Consider the following 20,712-nt stretch of genomic DNA (forward strand, 5'->3'; position numbering starts at 1 on the left):
TAAAGAGGCCACCGGATCAGCTAGGATAAGGTTCCACCGTTAGCAACCAAAAGCCCAAAATGACAGTGACTTAAATGAGATAGAATTTTATGTCTCTCCCAAGTCTTTATAGGCAGCCCAGGGCCAGAATGGCTCTTGATGGGTGTCAAAAGTCAGATCCTTTTATACTTTTTCTCCACCTGTGGGTCCAAGACGACTGTTCAGATCCTGGCCAAAATATCCCCATTCCTGGCAGTCAGAAGGAGGAATGAGTGATGAAGGATACACCTCCACCCTTTAAAGACACATCCCAGAAGTTGCAGAAGATACTTCCCATTCCATCTCATTGGCCAGAACTTAATCCCATGACAACACCTTGCTACAAGAAAGGTTGGAAATAGAGACTTTATTCCAGGCCCAGGTAAAAGGAGGCCTTCTCTAAAGCACAAGGGCAATATGTTAGGTTTCTAGAGCTGCCATTAAAAAAAAAAAAAAATCAGAGGCCAGGTGGCTTAAAGCACAGAAATTTATTTCCTCACAGTTCTGGAGGCTGAACATCCAAGATCAAGGTGTCCAGAGGTCGTTTTCCGCTGAGGCCCCTCTCCTGACGGTTGGCTGCCTTCTTGCCTTGTCCTCACATGGTCTTTCCTCCGAGCATGCATATCCCTGGTATCTCTCTGAGTCCTAACCTCCTATTATAAGGATACCAGTCGCAATGGGTTAAGACCCATCATAATGGTCTCATTTTAACCTAATCACCTTTTTAAGGGCCTTGTCTCCAGTCGCAGCTAAGGTCCTGGGGGCTGGGACTTCAACACAGGAGTTTGGAAAAGACACAATTCAATCCGTAAGAGGCAGAATATATACTAGAGAACAATCAGAAGCTCTTGCTGTGTCATTTGCCAGCATCCTCATAATAGATAAAGAATAAATTCTTTGGTGCTGTTTGTTCTGTCCCTCCAAATTTGACTCGAAATTCAAATCTCTTGATCCTCCACCACCTACTCCTCCTGCCAGGCTGCACTGGCTTCTTCAAGATTGGACAACCAGAGCGTCACTGTGTGGAAACTTAGAGCCACGTGTTTTAGCCTCAGGTTTTCCATGTCAGGGATTGTTGTGTTGTGTCCGACTCTTTGCAACCCCATGGACTGTAGCCCACCAGGTTCCTCTGTCCGTGGGATTCTCCAGGCTTGAATACTGGAGTGGGTTGCTGTGCCCTCCTCCAGGGGATCTTCCTGACCCAGGGATCAAACCCACATCTCTTGCATCTCCTACATTGGCAGGAGGGTCCTTTACCCACTAGCCCCACCTGGGAAGCCTGTGTCAGGGCTTGCAAAATCAGTAATTGCTGCCCTGATTTTGCATAATTCTAGGGATTCTACAGAGACCCCAGATCTTACACCATTCTAAACCCTTCTATCACAAGACAGTTGACTTTTTCTTTCTGGATCATTTTTGCATTTTCTCTGGATATGCTACAGAACTTTTAGGAGGTAAGGATGGGTTATTGCAAGGTCAAAGCCAGGATGCCACAACTCCAGGAAAAACTGGAAAATCACTGCCCAGCCTCTCCTGGGGTTGAGACAAATGATCATGCCAGCGGCCCCAGCTTGGGCAAAGGCAAAACAAGCCCCAGACTTGGAACAGTACTTTTTTCCCACTTTTCTAACTAGCTTGCAAGCTGTCACCCATTGAACCAGAGTGAGATAGCACTTGGCAAAAAGACACAGAGAATTTCCCCTAAGACATGCTGACAGCCTTGTTCCCTGGGTACCTCTCAAATCCTCTGCAGGGTTCTGGGCCCCTGAACTTCTATCTATGGCAAGCTTCATCCACAAGAGGCCATGATGTCCCCACAGAGAGCACTGTTTGTGTAGCCTGAGACCCAGCATCTTCTCCTTGTCCATTTCTGCCCTAGCAACGGCCACCTTAAATGTAGCTTTTGGAAGCCGTACAATATAGCTAATTGTTTGCGTTGGACGGTAGTGTGTTTAGAGCTTATGCATCTAAACAGACAATTATTTTCCACTATTTGCTGGTGGCACTGTCTGCCTGGTGACTTTGGCAGATGGAGAAAGGAGCTAATCCGTAGGTTATAAGCAGAAGGGTTATTGATGAAATGTCACCATCTGTTGGTGTCATTAAAATGATATGAGTCATAAAGAGTTGCTTTTGCTTTTTTCTCTGAAAAAAAGGTTAACTTAGAGTTTAGAGAGAAGTTTCTAGATTGCAGATGGCAATGGGGGACCTGACTGTGGGGTGGGGGTGGGGGGTGGGGGGGAGTGTCCATTCTGGAAGGGGGAGGAGCTTGATGACCTCACCAGATCAGATTGATGGGTCTTCAAAGAAGTGCTAGACTCCTCTCTGTCTGAATAAAACCACTCACCTTGCATGAGACAGGGTACTTATTATGTGTGATGTAAGGTCTCAACTCTCCCATGATCCTCCCTATTCCTGAGGCATCTCCCAGATGGGGAGCAGAAGGTCATTCATTTGGATTAAAACAAGAAAGATCATATCTGGAAGAGAACAGTTAACATGCACCTCTTTTCTAGTCTTCACTGGTCTCATTATACAGAGATTATTCATGTAGTCAACTGACCCCTTGGGAGGCTGGGTGAACCCTATAGGGAGTGATATTTGCTACATCTGCTGCATCTTCTGGGAGAAGGTGGAGGTGGCTCAGAAGAGGACCCAGGAACAGCACGCCCAAGCTTCTGTCAGGGGTAGGAGCCCTAGGGATGGGTAAAGGAAACGGTGGATGAACCCTACGTGGCAAAAGAAACGGCTTTTGCTTTTGTTGACTTTCTCTGTTGACCTCCTGTTTTCAGTGTCATTGATTTCTTCTCTGATTTTTATTCTCTCTTTTCTCCTGCTTACTTTGGATCTAATTTGTGCTTCCTTTTCTCGTTTCCTAAGGTGGAAACGTAGATGACTGATTTTAGATCCTCGTTTTCCAACATATTGCAGAACAAAGAGATGGAGAACATAAGAAGCGTATTTAATGAAGATCCAGATAACCCAAATAATGTGCACCAACTTCCTAATTCTGCCTTATTACCTAATCCTCTTAATTCCCTTGTATTTGGTGTTTAAAATTCTTTCACCTGCTGCCAAGGACATACACTCATATAGAAAGAACCTTTTTCAGTATGGCTTAAGATAAGCTTTTTTAATTATTTGTTTCAACTCCTGGAGAGAAAGTGAGGGTAATTGTGTAAGCCACTAAAAATCCTTTTGGCAGTATTAGGGTATGCATTATAGATAAGTAAACATAACACGGTAGCAAGTCGGGTGTCACACTCATTCCTCTCTCTAGTCGCATGCTTTTCCTGTAGACCACATGGCCTGAGACTGGCCCACCTACTACCTCCCTAGGGAGAGGTGCTGGTGGGATTCATTGCTACTGCTTGAAATACTCCAGGATACTGGAAGCAAGAGTCCCAGGTGGGGGATACAGGGGAGCAGGAGCTGTGCGGCTTATTTATGTGGTCTCAAAAGGAAGCATCAGTGGAAAATTCCTGTTGATATTTTTAGATCTGACGCATGGTCCTGCCTGCTACACTTTCATTTTTAAACAAGCAGGGAAGGGAGTGATGGATGCTATCTGCAGTACTGTGTTGGAGGTTTGGAGGGTCCATCTGACAGGCTAATGGTCATCCTGCCAGGCCCTGTTCTGTCTTCTGCCCCTTTTTGCTCTGGGAGTTCAAAAGCTGCTGGCTTCAGCAGGCAGCAAATAAAACACAGGCTGCTTGCTGCCTGGACAGAAACACTGAGATTTACCCCCTAGCTCTGCGGCCCTGTGCACTCCACACCCACAGGTTTAGCACCTCTTACTTCCATTCTCTTACTTCTCTGCGAATGCAACATTGTTGTTTAGTCACTAAGTCATGTCCAGTTATTTGCCACCCCGTGGACTGTAGCCCGCCAGGCTCCTCTGTCCATGGGATTCTCCGGGCAAGAATACTGGAGTGGGTTGCCATGCCCTTCTCCAGGGGATCTTCCCAACCCAGGATGGAACCCGAGGATTCTTTTACCACTGAGCCAAATATATGTTGCATTCAGCAGGGGAAACCTGCAAATGCAACATAGATTTGCATAATTGGGGTCTTTTGCTATGCAGATGTGGTTTCTCCTATGAAGTTTGTGGATCGGAGCTGTAATTCACTCCAGTTGAAATTATCAATTCAGGAAACTAGAGAATATTCAGGGAAAGGAAAGTGAAGTGAAGTGAAGTCACTCAGTCGTGCCTGACTCTTTGCGACCCCATGGACTGTAGCCCACTAGGCTCCTCCATCCATGGGATTTTCCTGGCAAGAGTCCTGGAGCGGGTTGCCATTTCCTTCTCCAGGGGATCTTCCTGACGTAGGGATAGAACCCGGGGCTCCCACATTGTAGGCAGACACTTTACCGTCTGAGCCACCAGGGAAGATAAAAAGGAAAGGAAGTTCTTAAATCCTCATGGCTGAGCAATGTATTTCTTGTTCCTGAGATTCAGACTATGACAGATGGGATTCTCTAATAGACCTAAAAAGTCCATGGATGAAAGCAGCTGAGATGACCCAAGAAAGTTCCTAGTGGGATCCGGAGATTCCCTCCTTGCTTTGTGGCCTGAGGATGTTATTGTCTTTTTTGTTTATTTTTTTATCTGTTTCTACAACAGACCACAGAGACGGGTGAAGATGAAGAGGACCAGCCTCTCAGCCTGGCCTGGCCTTCTGATCCACGCAAACAAGTCACATTCCTAATTGTTCTCCCCATAGTATTTCCTCTCTGGATTACCTTACCTGATGTTCGAAAACCTGTAAGTAAAGCTTTTATTTTTTTTAATTTCTTGTCGGGGGAGGAGGGGGACACAGCATATAACAAGAGCCTGCTTCTAAAAGGGAAGGAAGAAAGGATGACATATACACGTGCGTATGTATATATGTGCTTGAAATTTCTCTGGACAGATGCACCATAATAGTGATTGTTCTGGTTAGCAAATCTACATAATGAACCACCCCCCAAACTTAGTGGTGTGAAATGACAACCACGTTAGTTTGCTCATGGATCCTGTGGATCAGGGATTCAAATGGGCACACTGGGGATGTCTGGTCTGTTGCAGAATGTCTGTGGCCTCAGCTGGGAAGGCTCAGATGACTGGGGCCTAGAACTATCCAGTGGAGCAGGAAATGGCAACCCACTCCAGTACTCTTGCCTGGAAAATCCCATGGATGGAGGAGCCTGGTAGACTACAGTCCATGTGGTCGCAAAGAGTCAGACACGACTAAGCGACTTCACTTTCACTTTTCACTTTCATGCACTGGAGAAGGAAATGGCAACCCACTCCAGTATTCTTTCTTGGAGAATCCCAGGGACAGAGAAGCCCGGCGGGCTGCCATCTATGGGGTCAAGAGTCGGACACGACTGAAGCGACTTAGCAGCAGCAGCAGGAGAACTATCTGGAGATTTCTTCACTCGTGTTTCTGGCACCTGAGCAGAGATGATTCAAAGTCTGGGCTCAGTCGGGATCGTCTCCTAGAGAACCTACTGTGTGACTGGGGTTCCTCACTATATGTCAGCATCAAGGTAGTCAGTTGTCTTACATAAGAGGTCCAGGCTCCAAGAGTCAGTGTTCTTGCCACACAAGGAGACACTCCTTGGTCTCTAGTTAATCTAGCCTCAGCAGTCACATAGAGTCACCTCCACTGAACCCTACTAGTCAGAGCGATCATAAATCTGTCTAGGGCAACAAAATATTTATCAGTGTCCTACAGCACATGACACCCTTGATGGCAGCAATTTCAAAGAATTTGCAACCATGTTTTAAAACTACCACAGTGATTGTCTCTGCAAAGGGGAAATGAAGGTCTGAGGTAGAAGGGTGACTTACATTTTGTTGACTATTTGTGTACACAAATTACTCATTCAATTCAAAAAATAAAGCAATGCATTCATGTGGTATAAACGCGTACATGTCTGATCTGCTCCCTCCAGGATTATCATTACCATAATCAATATTATTATCTTCCACTATTATGTACTGGGTGCTATGAACACAATACCATCTTATAATCAGCAAAGTACAGTCTGAATGTAGATCAGCTTAAAAGAACATCCCCTCCAGTGTTGTCAAACTGGGTTCTTGGGCCACTGGGTGAAAGAACTAATGAGAAATTTAAAAATAAAGAGAAACAGCTCCCCTTTTATATTACGGGCCTTCACACATGTACTCATTCAACAAAAGTGTATATCTACTAATTTTATATATATATATATATATATATGCATAAGTAGAAAGGAACTTAGGCAAAAGGAGTTAACTAGCTCATGCCTGGTCACTTCCTAGGGCATGGAGCTGAGATTCACACCCAGGCCCATGTGACCACACAGCTTGGGCTCTTCCTCATATTTCTTGGTGCCAGAAGGTAAAAATACAAAAACATTTCTAAAAGCATTTGGAATAGAATACTGTAATAACATCCAGCATAATTTAGCATCCTTCTTCAAAAGCCCCGCTATGATCCCACTTTCCTCATTTGAGAAAGACTGGAGAAGCATCCTGTCTCATTACTCTGTTCTGACCCAGAAATAAGCCAACCTGACAGAGAGCCTTGTCTTATCAAGTACAGGCCAGGAATGACCCCAGCGTAAAGACCCCTGGCATTAGACGTCTGCTAGGAAAGGGTGAATGTAGCAGGTGTGGCTCATTTAAAGCACTATCTAGGTTTCTTTGTTCAAGATGCTGTTACAGAGCATCTGCTTGATACAAAGGCTTGGCTTCCTGGAAACCTGCAGCCAAATAGCTGGAATGCGTTCAGTTTCTTCTTGGCTCCCATCACAAGGACATATCTGAGATGTACGTGCTCACATGCGCTCACTCACTCATTGCCTCTCTCTCCCTCTCTGTCATCATTTCTCTGCTAGTTAGCTCAAAGCTTTTGCTTAGCTCAGGGAGGAAAATGAAGGAGACAGACAAGATTTTCTAAATCCCCACAGCAGGTCTAGTGTGATATGGCCCAGAGCAGAGGGGCCTGGTTCACTAATAAGACTGATCAATGTTATAAAGTAGATAACCAACATGGACCTACTGTATAGCACAGAGAAATAGAATCAGTGTCTTATAATAACCTATAAGGGAAGAAAATCTGAAGAATATGTACACATAGTGTGTGTGTGTGTGTGTATATATATGTATATATATATAGGACTGAATCACTGTACTGTACACTTGAAACATATTGTAAATCAATTCTACATCGATTTGTTAATTTAATAATAATTTTTAAAATAACTTGGAAAGAAAAGAGTGATCAATGTCAGTGCACAACGGCTGGAGCCATCAGGAAGACGTGCAGGAATGGGAGGAGGCTGCCAGCGACCTAAGGTCCTGGAACCTCAGGGCTGGGTGGGACTCGGAGCAAAGGCTGACAGAGTACTCATTCTGTCTGTGATCCGAGTCAAGGAAGCTGTTAGGGAAGATCAGCGTTCTCAACCAGGGACTCCTGGACCACAAATAGGACTTCACCATGGCTATAGTTAGACCTGCTCTAGCTGATGCCATAATCCCCAGGGTGCAAAGCAAGCAGATGCAGCTAAACAGGATACTCCCCGTGCAGTGCCGCTCACTGGTAATTTGCTGAGCGGTACCCCACAGGAGCCAGCCCCTACAATGTGTGCTGGGGTGGCCAGTGGGATTTTCCCTCACTGTACCCCCAAGGGCCATCGCTGGATGGACTGGGTTTTTTTCTTTTTCTGAGTATACCATGTGCTATTCCAAGCAGAAATGAGACTCTTAGGTAGAAACTTGGATGTTTGTAGATTTCCTCAGAAAATATTTATTGAACATATATTATATGCCAGGCATCAGGCTTTATGCCCTAAAAGAGACATAAAGTCACATCAATCACAATTCCTCTTTTTTTTTTTTTTGTTTTGGCCACACCACGCTGGCATGTGGGATCTTAGTTCCCCGACCAGGGATCAAACTCACATCCCCTGCACTGGAGGTACAGAGTCTTAACCACTGGACCTCCAGGGAAGTCCCACAGTTCCCATTTTTAAGTTGCTCTAAACTCAGTAGAGGAAACAAAGCCCATCCCTATAGAACTACAGGGCCAGATTGCACAGCCTTACTAGTGAGAGCAGTTAGACTCAAACCCCGGTCTCCTGACTCTGGAGCATTCTCATGCTACCATTTTGGCTACAGTGATTTTTCCCACATGACACATGCATCGTGCAATCATGGAAAAGTCACATCTCAAATCTCAACCTCATATTTCCTCCTTTGTGAAATGCAGGAATGGAGGAAGATCTCTAGATTTCCGGCCAGCTGTAACATTCTGTGATTCAGGAAAACATAGATAACCATCAATACGATAGTTCCAGTTTACTCTCAGAGCATACTAGCTTGAGTTACATGGTCATTCTTTGCATATATGGAATGCCGAACAAAAAAAAGCACGCTGGTTGGTACAAAGGCCAGTAAGCAGCTTCTTGCTCATGCTCAGCTCAAGAGAGTTTCATTAGGTTTGATCTTGCATAAGTTAGCTTTTGTTGTATAACACCCCAAAACTTAGTGACTTAAAACAACAAGTATTCTTTTAGCCCATAATCCTCCGAGTTGGAGATGTAGCTGAGGCTCGGCCTGACAGTTCTGCTTCTCAGTTAACACAGCTGAAGGTTGGTATGTTAGCTGGAACACCTTGATTCTGTTCCACATGGTCTTCTGTCCTTAAGCAGTCTAGCCTGGGCTTACTCACATGACGGCCAAGTTCCAAGAGCAGTGAGAATGAAAGCCACAAAGCCGCAAAGATCTAGTTTAGAGTCTGCCTGCTGTCATTTCTACCACATTCTATTGGCCAGAGCAAGGCCTAAGGCCAGCCCAGACTCAAAGACTTGGGAAACAGACTTTACCTCTCTGTGGAAGGAATTGTAAAGTGATGTGGCCATTTTTTCCAGTCTTCCACTATCCTCATGTCCTGCCACAGGGCCTGTTGAAAAATTAGCCAGGGAGAGAAGAGACACTTGCTACTCCTCCGAGCCTGGTAGCTCTGTCTCCTGAGTAGTTTTTTACTTACCCATGGAGATGAACATTCCACACCTTGACAATAATTACAATGAAAACATGACTTTTTTTAATGTATACACATCTAGTTTCAGAGTAAATTATACCTCCACTTGTTTTTATTTCCACTTCATTTATATGCAAATTGTATGACAGTGTTTGTTGCATTATGCATACTTTCATGTCAGATAATTAATGTGGGTTTCACATTTATAGTTTTCTTAAATTAATGGACTTAATTTAAAAGTCCAAGAACTGAAATTCAACCTTAATGAAGAATATGTCTTTGATGAAAATTGAAAATAATAAAGGAAACAAAGACCCCTCCAAAGTTATATTTTCTCATGGCCTAGGATGGGTGTTCTTCCAAAACAGGAATGCATCTCACGAGATATCAAAACATGACCCATCAGATCTAGGACGATACTTAGAACTCACCCAGGATTTTGCAGTTTCTGTCATGCATTAGTTCATTCACCAAGTATTTATTACGTGTCTACTATGAACCAAGGACAGTTCTAGCAAGGATGGAGTGATTGAGGACCTGAGAGTTTGAGTGACCTGTCCAAGCAAGACCAGCTAATAAGAAGCAAAGCCAAGACTCTAGGCCAGATGTCTATGGTCATTTTCACCTCCCTGAGTTTCAGTTTTTTCATGTCTTAAAAATCAAATTGAGGTTAATATTATCTAATAACAACTCCCATTACTATCTGAGTACTTGTTCCATGCACAGAGTTTGCTAGACATTTCATGTGCATGAAATCCTCAATTCAACTAGATATTGTTTTTCCCCTCATTTTACAGAAACTGAGACTTAGAGAGATGTCCAATAATTTGTCCATTGCTGGTAATTGATGAGCAAGGATTACTACTATTCATAGTAATCCAGAGACCATACTTTTAATCTTTAACAGGATTGCTTTGAAGAACTTTGTTAAATATGTATGCCCCAGAACCTTGCACAGAGGAGATGCTCGGTGAATATTTTTTTAATTTAAATAAGTAAAGAGATGGCCAATTTGTGCAACCAGCTAATGTCCAGAAATGTTTTCTAATCCAAGAAAGTATCATTCTGATGTACTAAAAACTTCTAATGAGAACATTAGCTGTCAATTATACAAGTAAACCATTACATTGGGAACGAAATGGACACATGTGCCGGCCAGCATATGGACACAATTTGCTTTCTGCTAATTGGTGTGAGGCCCATCCCAGCAGATGTCAGAATGAGCCACCATTACAAACCATAAATTGACACATCAGACCTTGGCTTGAAGAGCTCTTTCTTCCTTGCAATAAATGTTAGTGTTAGTCGATCAGTCGTGTCCAACTCTGTGTGACCCTGTGGACTGCAGCCTGCCAGGCATCTCTGCCCAAGGGATTCTCCAGGCAAGAACACTGGAGTGGGTTGCCATTCCCTTCTCCGGGGGATCTTCCCAACCCAGGGATGGAACCCAGGTCTCCAGCATTGCAGGCAGATTCTTTTACCCACTGAACCACCACAGAAGCCTTCCAATGAGACTGGTAACTAAATAACTGTACAGGTCCTACTCGGCAGTGATAACTGGAATGAGACCATAGAGTCCAAAGAAGAGGAATAACCAGAAAAAAATGAAAGGAGGAATTACCTGGGCTGTGAAATTGGAAATGATAAGGTAATGTGATGGTCCAGAAACACTTAACCAAACTGCTGATGCATGAAAAGTTGATGCTTCCAAAGAAAGCACTGTATGGAGGCTGGGTGAGGCAGATGGTCCTACAGCTGGAATGCTAGTCTGTATTTCCCTGATGTTCTTTATTTTCTGACATTCAGAGCACAAGCTAGTATTATGATGATAATGATCATTAAGTGTCCAAAGCTGGGTATATTTTGAGCATTATTGGCCCTGTCTTTCTTTAGGAATGAGTATAACCTGGATTCCTAACATCTAAGAATATGTGCTATATAGAGTCAGACAGACCTAGATTTGAATTTCATGTCTAGTTCAAGATCTAGGTACAGAGTAGGTACCCAGACTTTTCCTACCCCTAGTTAAGGATGAAGACCTGAAATTTTACAAAGAAAAGTTATTTTTAATGTTTTTTTCAATGAGCCCCTAATCCAACACTAGGTACATTTATATGTCCAATAATTACTAGTTAGCTTCTTGATTAAGACTTGTAAAAGATGATGCTGTGAAAGTGCTGCACTCAACATGTCAGCAAATTTGGAAAATTCAGCAGTGGCCATTAGGACTGGAAAAGGTCGGTTTTCATTCCAGTCCCAAAGAAAGGCAGTGCCAAAGCATGCTCAAACTACCGCACAATTGCACTCATCTCACACGCTAGTAAAGTAACGCTCAAAATTCTCCAAGCCAGGCTTCAGCAATACGTGAACCATGAACTTCAGATGTTCAAACTGGTTTTAGAAAAGGCAGAGGAACCAGAGATCAAATTGCCAACATCCACTGGATCATCGAAAAAGCGAGAGAGTTCCAGAAAAACATCTACTTCTGCTTTATTGACTATGCCAAAGCTTTTGACTGTGTGGATCACAATAAACTGTGGAAAATCCTGAAAGAGATGGGAACACCAGACCACCTGATCTGCCTCTTGAGAAACCTGTATGCAGGTTAGGAAGCAACAGTTAGAACTGGACATAGAACAACAGACTGGTTCCAAATAGGAAAAGGAGTACGTCAAGCCTATATATTGTCACCCTGCTTATTTAACTTATATGCAGAGTACATCATGAGAAACGCTGGGCTGGATGAAGCACAAGCTGGAATCAAGATTGCCAGGAGAAATATCAATAACCTCAGATATGCAGATGACACCACCCTTATGGCAGAAAGTGAAGAAGAACTAAAGAACCTCTGATGAAAGTGAAAGAGGAGAGTGAAAAAGTTGGCTTAAAGCTCAACATTCAGAAAACTAAGATCATGGCATCCGGTCCCATCACTTCATAGCAAATATATGAGGAAACAGTGGAAACAGTGTCAGACTTTATTGTTCTGGGCTCCAAAATCACTGCAGATGGTGACTGCAGCCATGAAATTAAAAGACGCTGACTCCTTGGAAGGAAAGTTATGACCAACCTAGACAGCATATTAAAAAGCAGAGACATAACTTTGTCAACAAAGTTCTGTCGAGTCCAGGCTGTGGTTTTGCCAGTAGTCACGTATGGATGTGAGAGTTGGACTATAAAGAAAGCTGAGCACCGAAGAATTGATGATTTTGAACTGTGGTGTTGGAGAAGACCTTGAGAGTCCCTTGGACTGCAAGGAGATCCAACCAGTCCATCCTAAAAGAGATCAGTCCTGGGTGTTCATTGGAAGGACTGATGTTGAAGCTGAATTGAAACTCCAATACTTTGGCCACCTGCTGCGAAGAACTGACTCATTGGAAAAGACCCTGATGCTGGGAAAGATTGAGGGCAGGAGGAGAAGGGGACGACAGAGGATGAGGTGATTGGATGGCATCACTGACTCGATGGACATGAGTTTTGGTGGACTCTGGGAGTTGGTGATAGAAAGGGAGGCCTGGCGTGCTGCAGTTCATGGGGTCACAAAGAGTCAGACACGACTGAGCGACTGAACTGAGCTGAACTGAACTGAACTGAAGCATCAAATTTTGAATTACAGAGGTTTCCACTAATACATTGATTTGAACTTGGCTCCCTTAAATCTTTAATCCAATTACTTATTTTCTGCCTCTTGACCGGGAATGTTTTATGGTTCAGGGATGATATTTTTCGGATGAGAAATATGTTGAAATAATTTGATTCTGACTTGTGACACTATATCAATGAAAAGATATGCAAAGTTACAAAAACTTAAATAATAATAATAAAATAATATTTACATACTTAGTATGTTAACTAACCTGGAAAGGGGGCAGTCTGTGAAATAAGGAGTCTCCCAGGATATCCAGTCCGTGTACCGTGTTATAAAGTGTGGAGATGGTACTCCGTATCCTCCCAGGATGTTCAGAATCAAGCTAAAGACAGGCTGCTGCTCAAACCACACTTGTGGCCCCACAAAACAAGAGGGGCCCTTCTCTTCCCTGTGACACAGCATGGCCATGGGAGATGAAACCCTCGTCACACCTAGGGTCCTGAAACAGTGACTTGTGACCAGAGGAAAAGAATGGAGACTCTAATCAGCCTAATGCCTTGCATGGGAAAACTTGGCACTGGCAATTCCAAGGCTCAGAGAATCTCATCTCCAGCTGGAGCTCAACTCCTTGCTTTAAAGGAATTTGATTTTTGGACTTTTCTGGTGGAGCACTGGCTAAGTCTGTGCTTCAGTGCAGGAGGCCCAGGTTTGGTCCCTAGCCAGGGCTCAGATGATAAAGAATCTGCCAGCAATACAGGAAACCTGGGTTCAGTCCCTGGGTCAGGAAGATCCCCTGGAGAAGGGGAATGGCTACCCACTCCAGTATTCTTGCCTGGACAGAGGAGCCTGGCAGATTGCAGTCCAGGGGCTCACAAAGAGTCAAACACAACTGAGCGACTAACAGGGAACAAAGAACCTACATGCTACAACTAAAGATCCTGCATGCCACAACTCAGACCCAGTGCAGCCAAATAAATTAATTAATTTTTTTAAAAAAAGGAATTTGCTTTCAAAATAACTGTCTCATCCTCCACTTTGAAAAATTGACTACTTTTTTTTCCCCATAACCCATTAAATAGTACTCAGGTCCTCAGAAAGAGTCTGAGTCTGAAATGTGAAAATATTTCCACCAAATGTTTCAGGGGAAACATTTAAGAATAAGTGCCTACTTACTGGGGTCTGATGTTTTCCCCAGTTGAATCAATCCCACTGGCCTTACAGACATCCATACTAACCAGTGACCCAAGAAAATCCACAGCCATTGAAAGAAAGAAAATGATTATTGTGAAATTTAACAGAAGCGTAGGAATGATAATGAAAACATATATTAAAAACTTGAAATTAGTAGAGAGAACGCAAGCCTGTTTGGAGCGATAAAACTGTGTTCATCATTATTGATATTCAAAAGATTACCATATACAGGTGTATCTTTTGCTTTTAATGAAGTTCTCAAAAGCTGTGGCAGAAGTGTTCTGTGTGACTGCCCAAGGTCAGCCCTTCAGACAAGTGAGATAGCATTCATCCAAGTCAACTCCATTCATTTCTCTGGGCAGAACTGGATGTTATTATCAAAGCAAAAACTAAGATTGTCTCTAAAAGTGGAAAGCTTTGAAATAGAAAGTGTTTAGCAATAATAAGTGACTCTCTAAGAATATTATGCTTTCTGAGCATGCTTTAAAGGATCCCAATTTGCAAAAAGAGGATCAGCAAGACACCACTACCATCCAGTGCAAGCATGGATTTCCCTGTAGTGGGATAGATGAGAAACATTGCATTTTATGTATCTGATTTGGGCTGATGTTTGAAAGAAATTTGAAAAGTGCTCATACTGTAAGCTTGAGATTGCACAAAGCCTAGGGCTAAAAGCCCAATTCTGTAGTTGGACATGACATAGTTAAGGGTGGAGAACAGAAGAGAAAACATTCCCAAGAGTGTCTACTCTGCGACTCCCGTGAAGAGCAGCACAAGTGGGCATCACTACTTGTGTGGTTCCAGTATCTGAGAGACTGGCCATCCTCAGGAGCCTGTATTAACTGTGGTGATAGCTTCTTCTCTGTGGCTGTTCCTCATAATTCACAGGGCTGTAAAATGAGCCCATTTGTTTTTGAAACTATTGATCTTTCTTGTTAATTACATAATTAATTATGTAATTACATGATTAATCCCATAGGCCTTCTGGCAGATGGATTATTAGGGTACATGAGTCAAAGCAATAGAGACTGATTCTCATGAACTTGAAGAGGAGGTAGAAAAGGGAGCAGGAGAAGGAGGGGGGATGTGGAGTACTGAGGGGTTGAAGGCAAGGTTGAGAAGCCAAGCCCTGGGGAAAGGGCAGGAACAGAGACCGTCTGAGCAACCAACAGTAGGAACAGACCTTCTCTTCAAAAGACTGCCATCTCAGGTGGGACGCATTGAGAGAGTAGCATTGACACATATACATTACCATATGTAAAACAGATAGCTAGTGGGAAGTTACTGTATCACACAGGCAGATCAGCCCCGTGCTCTGTGACAACCTAGAGGGGTGGAATGGGGGAGAAGTTCAAGAGGGAGGAGATATATGTATACTTACAGCTGCTTTATGTTGTTGTATGACAGAAACCAACAACATTGCAAAGCAATACCATCCAATTAAAAATAAATTAAGAAAAAAAAAAAAACTTCCCATCTCAGCAGCCAGTTTTATGATGGCTTGGCTTCAACCAATTTCACATTCCCGAGAGAAATCTTAATGTCCCAGCTCGACCAAGGGTTACTGATGGGGCTTCCCCAGTGGCTCAGATGGTAAAGAATCTGCCTGCAATGCAGGAGACCTGGGTTTGATCTTTGGGTCGGGAAGGTCCCCTGGAGGAGGGAATGGCAATCGACTCTAGTATTCTTGCCTGGAGAATCCCCTAGACAGAGGAGCCTGGCAGGCTTCAGTCCATGGGGGCCGCAAAGAGTTGGAGATGACTGAGCGACTAACGCTTTCACTTTTCACCAGGATGGCAGGCACCTCGGTTAGTACTCACACTCACCCCTCCTCCTGGTTCTCTTGCAGTCATCAAGGAAGTTTTTTCCCATCACGTTTTTCGGCTCCATCTCCTGGATCGCAGTCTTCTCTTACTTGATGGTCTGGTGGGCACATCAGGTAAGACCTTGAGAAGGACAGACATCTGCCTGGCTTTTCTCTTGGTTGCCAGGTGGCTCATCAGGGTGTTTGCTTTCTGAAACTGGCACAACAGTATTGCAGCTGACATACATATTCCAAGACTGAAGGAATTTACTCCACTTAACTTTCCCTCATCTCCTGGCCCTTCTCTGTAGTGTGGAATCAAGTTGGCATAGCCCCAGACAGCTGTGTGGAGGAAAGGCAAGTCTATCCACAACTTGCCCTCTGCAGCCTGAAGCCAGGCCAGCCCGGGCCTGGAGGAATGTCAGGGTTTTGCCTAGCTCAGCAGCACTTCCTTTCACTTGGCCAGCCACTCACCTCATGTTCTCATCAAACTGGCTCTTAGGAAAAAACGTGGAGACAAAATGGTCTCTTCCTTGAGCCTGAATTTACAAAAAATGATGATGTATTTCACTTTTACTACTTCTAACTCAATACCAGTCATAATGCCCATCACCAAAATAAATTCTCAGGAATTATTTGTTGTAACACATGAAAGGAAAAATGAGATGCAAAGGTCTTATGTTCGGTCTTATGTTCTCAGAGGTACTAACAGCTATGATTATTGACTGAATATGTACCACCTGAATATGGATAATTCACCTCCCTTTGTCCTTCTACATGGGTATAAATTCTGTGGGGGAGGTAATATTATTATCCACAGTTTACAGATAAAGAGTTAAGCTTAGAGCTAATTAAAGTTGTTTAAAAATAATAAGATACCACTTCACAACCATTAGTACAACTACAACCAAAAAGACAGACAATACCATTTGTTGTTGAGGGTGTGGAGAAAACAGGATTGCATACATTTGGCAAAACTCACAAAACTGTATGCTTTTTTAAAAAGGGTGAATTTTCCTGTATGGAAGTTACACCTTAATTTTTTTTAGAAAGAACATATGGCATCACTAACAAAATCCACTGAAAATATTGTCTGATAAACCAAGCGTTATTCCTACAATGTATTCCATATTATTCCTATCACAGTTATTTTACTGACATTGACTTCAGATTACTCTTCCTCAATATTTCCAAAAATCAATGTCTTCAGACATTCTGTTTGCCCCCAAGTCATTATTTTCTACATTCCCGGAGAGACGTTTGCTACCAATATCCAACAGAAATCACTGCAGAAGTTTCAGTCCATGGGTCGGGAAGATCCGCTGGAGAAGGAAATGGTAACCCACTCCAATATTCTCGCCTGGGAAATCCCATGAACAGAGGAGCCTGGCAGGCTACAGTCCATGAGGTTGCACGCATAGTCAGACACGACTGAGCACACCCATTAAAAACATTTAAAAGCTGTTTCTTAGCCTCCAGATTTCCAGGCTGTGAATGTTTGCCATTTATAACACATATAACAGCCTTCCATAATAATTGTTTTTATTCTTCCATGTACAGATAAAGAAAAAGAAGTGATTTTTTTTCACTTACTGGAATATATTGTTTCTAGATATTTTTCTTTAGTCTTCCTCCAAAATATCACCCTACAGGCTTCCATCTTTTTCTTTACTTTTTAATGATTATCTTAATTCCACAATCTCATTTTCTTTTCATTCTCTTGTAGAAAAATACAAACACAATCCCTGGAACAATTATAATTATAAAAAAAAAAGCCCAGAAATATAGAGTGCACAAAGAGAAGCCTTTTATTTGCCAATGATAAATGAGACATTTCTCTTTCTTTTCACCAAAGAAATGCTTTTCTCTTTCAAAACATCCAGACAGCAGATCAAATAGCAGATTCTGTTGTAAGTCTGTAGCACTAATTCTATCATTTGTACCTTTGACCTGTAAAAGCTATAAATGATAGGAAGTGCACCATTTCGTGCTCAACTATTTGTTATGCACAGTTTTGCCAATAATAGCCGGTTCCCACTAGCTTAAAAGCATAGTTGGGAGCTGTTTTTATTTGACAGCCACAAATGTGTTTTTATTTGCCCCAGAGCCTAGGGAACTGAACTATGATACCTGCCCTCATAGTTCACTGCTTTCCATTAGAAAGTGACATCTACGTGAGCTATATGTCAATTACATCTCAATAAAACTGGAAGAAAAAGAAAGAAATTGAGGATCAAGACATTCCCCAGTTGGCCCAGTAGGCACTAAGTCAAGTACTTAATAAATGCCAGAGCCAGACCTGGGACCAAGGTCCTCTTGATTTCCTAACTGTTGCTTTCTCCATGGCTGCCTTGCGGACTTACTAGTCCTGTGTTACCAAACCCAAAAACATCCAAAATCAAGTTTTCTGTGGAAATGGTACAGTCTAAAAATGTTTAACAGTGGGTTACAGACAATAGGAGATGTTAAGGGAAAATGGGGACACTGGGTATCAATTCTTAATCTTCAGTCATAAATTAAGGGGCACATTTGCTATACGATCTGGTGCCATTGTCAGGCACTGGCCCATGGGGCCAGTGACCAATTGGCATTTATAACTCTGATCTTCTGCTTCCCCTGCCTGGTCTTGATAAAAATCAAATAGAGGCTGCATTCTAGTCTTCTGTAGCTCTTTTTTCAGATTACCTATTTAATCCTTGTGCGAACATTCCTGATCTCTTGGGTCTGAGCATCATTAAAATATAAATCCTTCTGTCAACTACTGTGGCTTATTCATTGTTATTATCTCAATACCCAGCACAGCACAGAGTAAGAATTCATCAAAAGGGAGTTGCATTGAAATGTTAGTGGTCTTGATGGTTTTGTGACTTCAAACACTCCTCTGTTTGCCCCTGTCATGGCTTTTAGGTTGGAGAGACAATTGGCATTAGTGAAGAGATCATGGGTCTGACCATCTTGGCCGCTGGGACTTCAATCCCTGACCTGATCACCAGTGTCATAGTGGCCCGGAAGGGACTTGGGGACATGGCCGTGTCCAGCTCTGTTGGAAGCAACATTTTTGACATCACCGTAGGGTGAGTAGAACTCATTATATAAAGGGTCACATCAGCTCCACCACTGTCTTTGCCTTCTTAGAAGCTTGTGAAGTCATGACCAGTATCTCAGAGCCCAAAACCAACCAATAGCAACAGAAAGAAAAGACTGGTAGTATCATTCAGTTTCACCAACTCCATTTTTCATTTTCACAGAACTTCATGAAGAATAAGTTATCCTTGGACAGGGAGAAACACATACTTACATAGAGAGTGGGTGTTGTAGGAAATACTTTGAGAGAATTTCACCTATAAAATGGCATTGGCTACATGTCATGAATATTCAACATTCATATGTGACTGAGATACTCTGGTAGTTTCACAGTATTTTTTTTTTCCGTGTTCTAATTCTAATTACAGTCCCCACCAGCCTCAGATGAGATTTGGAAAGCAGACTAAAACATAGGCCAGGAAAAAATTATCCCATTTCCTTCCTTGGAAAACGCTGGCATGTTTGGCGTTATCATTTCTTTATCCGTGCTGGTGAAGATAGTCTAGGTTTTTTGAAAGTCAGATAGTAAGCTCTGTTCTTACAGTTAAACAAGCTGAAATTCTCAATATGAATAATCTCTAAAGTGGATGTGACTGGGGAGAGATGCTGTTATTTCTATCATTTCATTTAACATGTTCAAAGTAAAAGTAGTCTCAAAAGTAACCCGAGAAGGCAGTCCCCTGAGAAAGTAAGACATGGGATACTATCCTTGTGTTCCTAGAAGAACTGACCTCTTAGCACTTGAGTTTGGAAGACCATTAAAATGAATCTTTCTCATTGAACATCTTGTTCAACACTGTTCTCTTTTATCCTTTCCATTACCTAATGTATAGTTTTTTCATTCAGTATCTACCACATATGCTGTACATACATTTTTATCTATCTAAGCCACACATGAGGTGTGTTTATCATCCCCACTTTTCAGGTAAGGAAACTGAAGGGCACAGAGTTCACATGAGTAATGAGACAGCTGGGATTTGAACAGAGTCTATGTTCTCAAGTCCGGCACTATCTGAACATAAAACCCTGCTCTGAGCTTCACTGTCTGTACCACCTTAGAGTGCAAAGAGGCCCTGTCCCACACTTTCTTCCTTCGCTGGCATCTCTCCCTCGAGAGCCCTCACTGCTTGTCTGTCTGGAAAACTCCAGTGTACCCTTCGAGTTGTCAACTCGAATCCTGGTTTTCTGCTTCCTTTAAGCCTGGCCTAGAGGCTTGTGCTCCTGTATACGCTCTGTGTATCTGTATCTCACACTCTTGTCAAGGTCATGTGTATCAGTCTGTCTGCTAGACTATGAACTCCCCAAGAACAGGAACTCCCCAAAACCTAATACAATGTCTAATGCATGGCAGTGGCTTGGCACATGTTTGTAGAATGAATGGATGGATGAGTGAGTGAATGAATGCCTGAAAAGGTGTATTTTTAAAAAGAGGGACATCCCTGGTATAAATAGTGTTTCTCAGTTCTACTGCCCACACATGTAAAGCAGTTTTCTTGGTCAATACCTTGTACAAATAGAAAGAAAATATTCTGTAGTATAAAAAGAGAAAATCTTACATAGTGGGGAAAATTATGTGTTCTTTGAGATATATTTATCATGTTTTCGAAAAGTATTCTAGTGAGTTACAAAATGCTTTTTGTTCATTGTTCTTAAATTATACATATGTTGTAACTTAAATGGAAGTTTAAAGAAAATCATCCCTAATCCTACTACCCACAAACATTTAAGTTTTGTGCATTTTTCTCCTAATATTTCACAAAGTTTTCTTAGTGAATAATCAGTTTTGCTCTGTTGGAGGGCTTTTATTTTTCCACTTTAAAGCCATTTATGCCTAGCAAAGAATAGGCAGGCCTCTATGAGCAAATTAGTAAGTCAGCCATTTTTCTAAGTTTCTTCTTAGCTCTCATAATTAATATTCTACAGCTTCAAAATATTCCATCTTGTTGCTTTCAGTTTTACCATTACCCTTTAGGAGGACCTTTGTATTTTTTTCAATTTTCTGATAGCAT

The 20,712-nt window shown here is 42.5% G+C and overlaps 1 protein-coding gene across 4 annotated transcripts in view; it reads left to right on the plus strand.

The window, feature by feature from the left end:
- The window catches only part of SLC24A2 (solute carrier family 24 member 2), a 279,753-nt gene that overhangs the window by 248,850 nt on the left and 10,191 nt on the right, over nt 1–20,712 (plus strand). For 3 of the 4 annotated variants that reach the window (XM_043891281.1, XM_043891280.1, XM_043891282.1), the window contains 3 exons: nt 4,643–4,783; nt 15,665–15,754; nt 18,527–18,693. In XM_043891281.1, coding sequence (XP_043747216.1) covers nt 4,643–4,783; nt 15,665–15,754; nt 18,527–18,693 — 398 coding nt within the window. The remainder of the gene's footprint in view (nt 1–4,642; nt 4,784–15,664; nt 15,755–18,526; nt 18,694–20,712) is intronic. The other variant, XM_043891283.1, reaches the window with a different exon arrangement.

Source organism: Cervus elaphus, chromosome 29 (genome assembly GCF_910594005.1).
Source record: "Cervus elaphus chromosome 29, mCerEla1.1, whole genome shotgun sequence".
NCBI classification, from domain to species: Eukaryota; Metazoa; Chordata; class Mammalia; order Artiodactyla; family Cervidae; genus Cervus; species Cervus elaphus.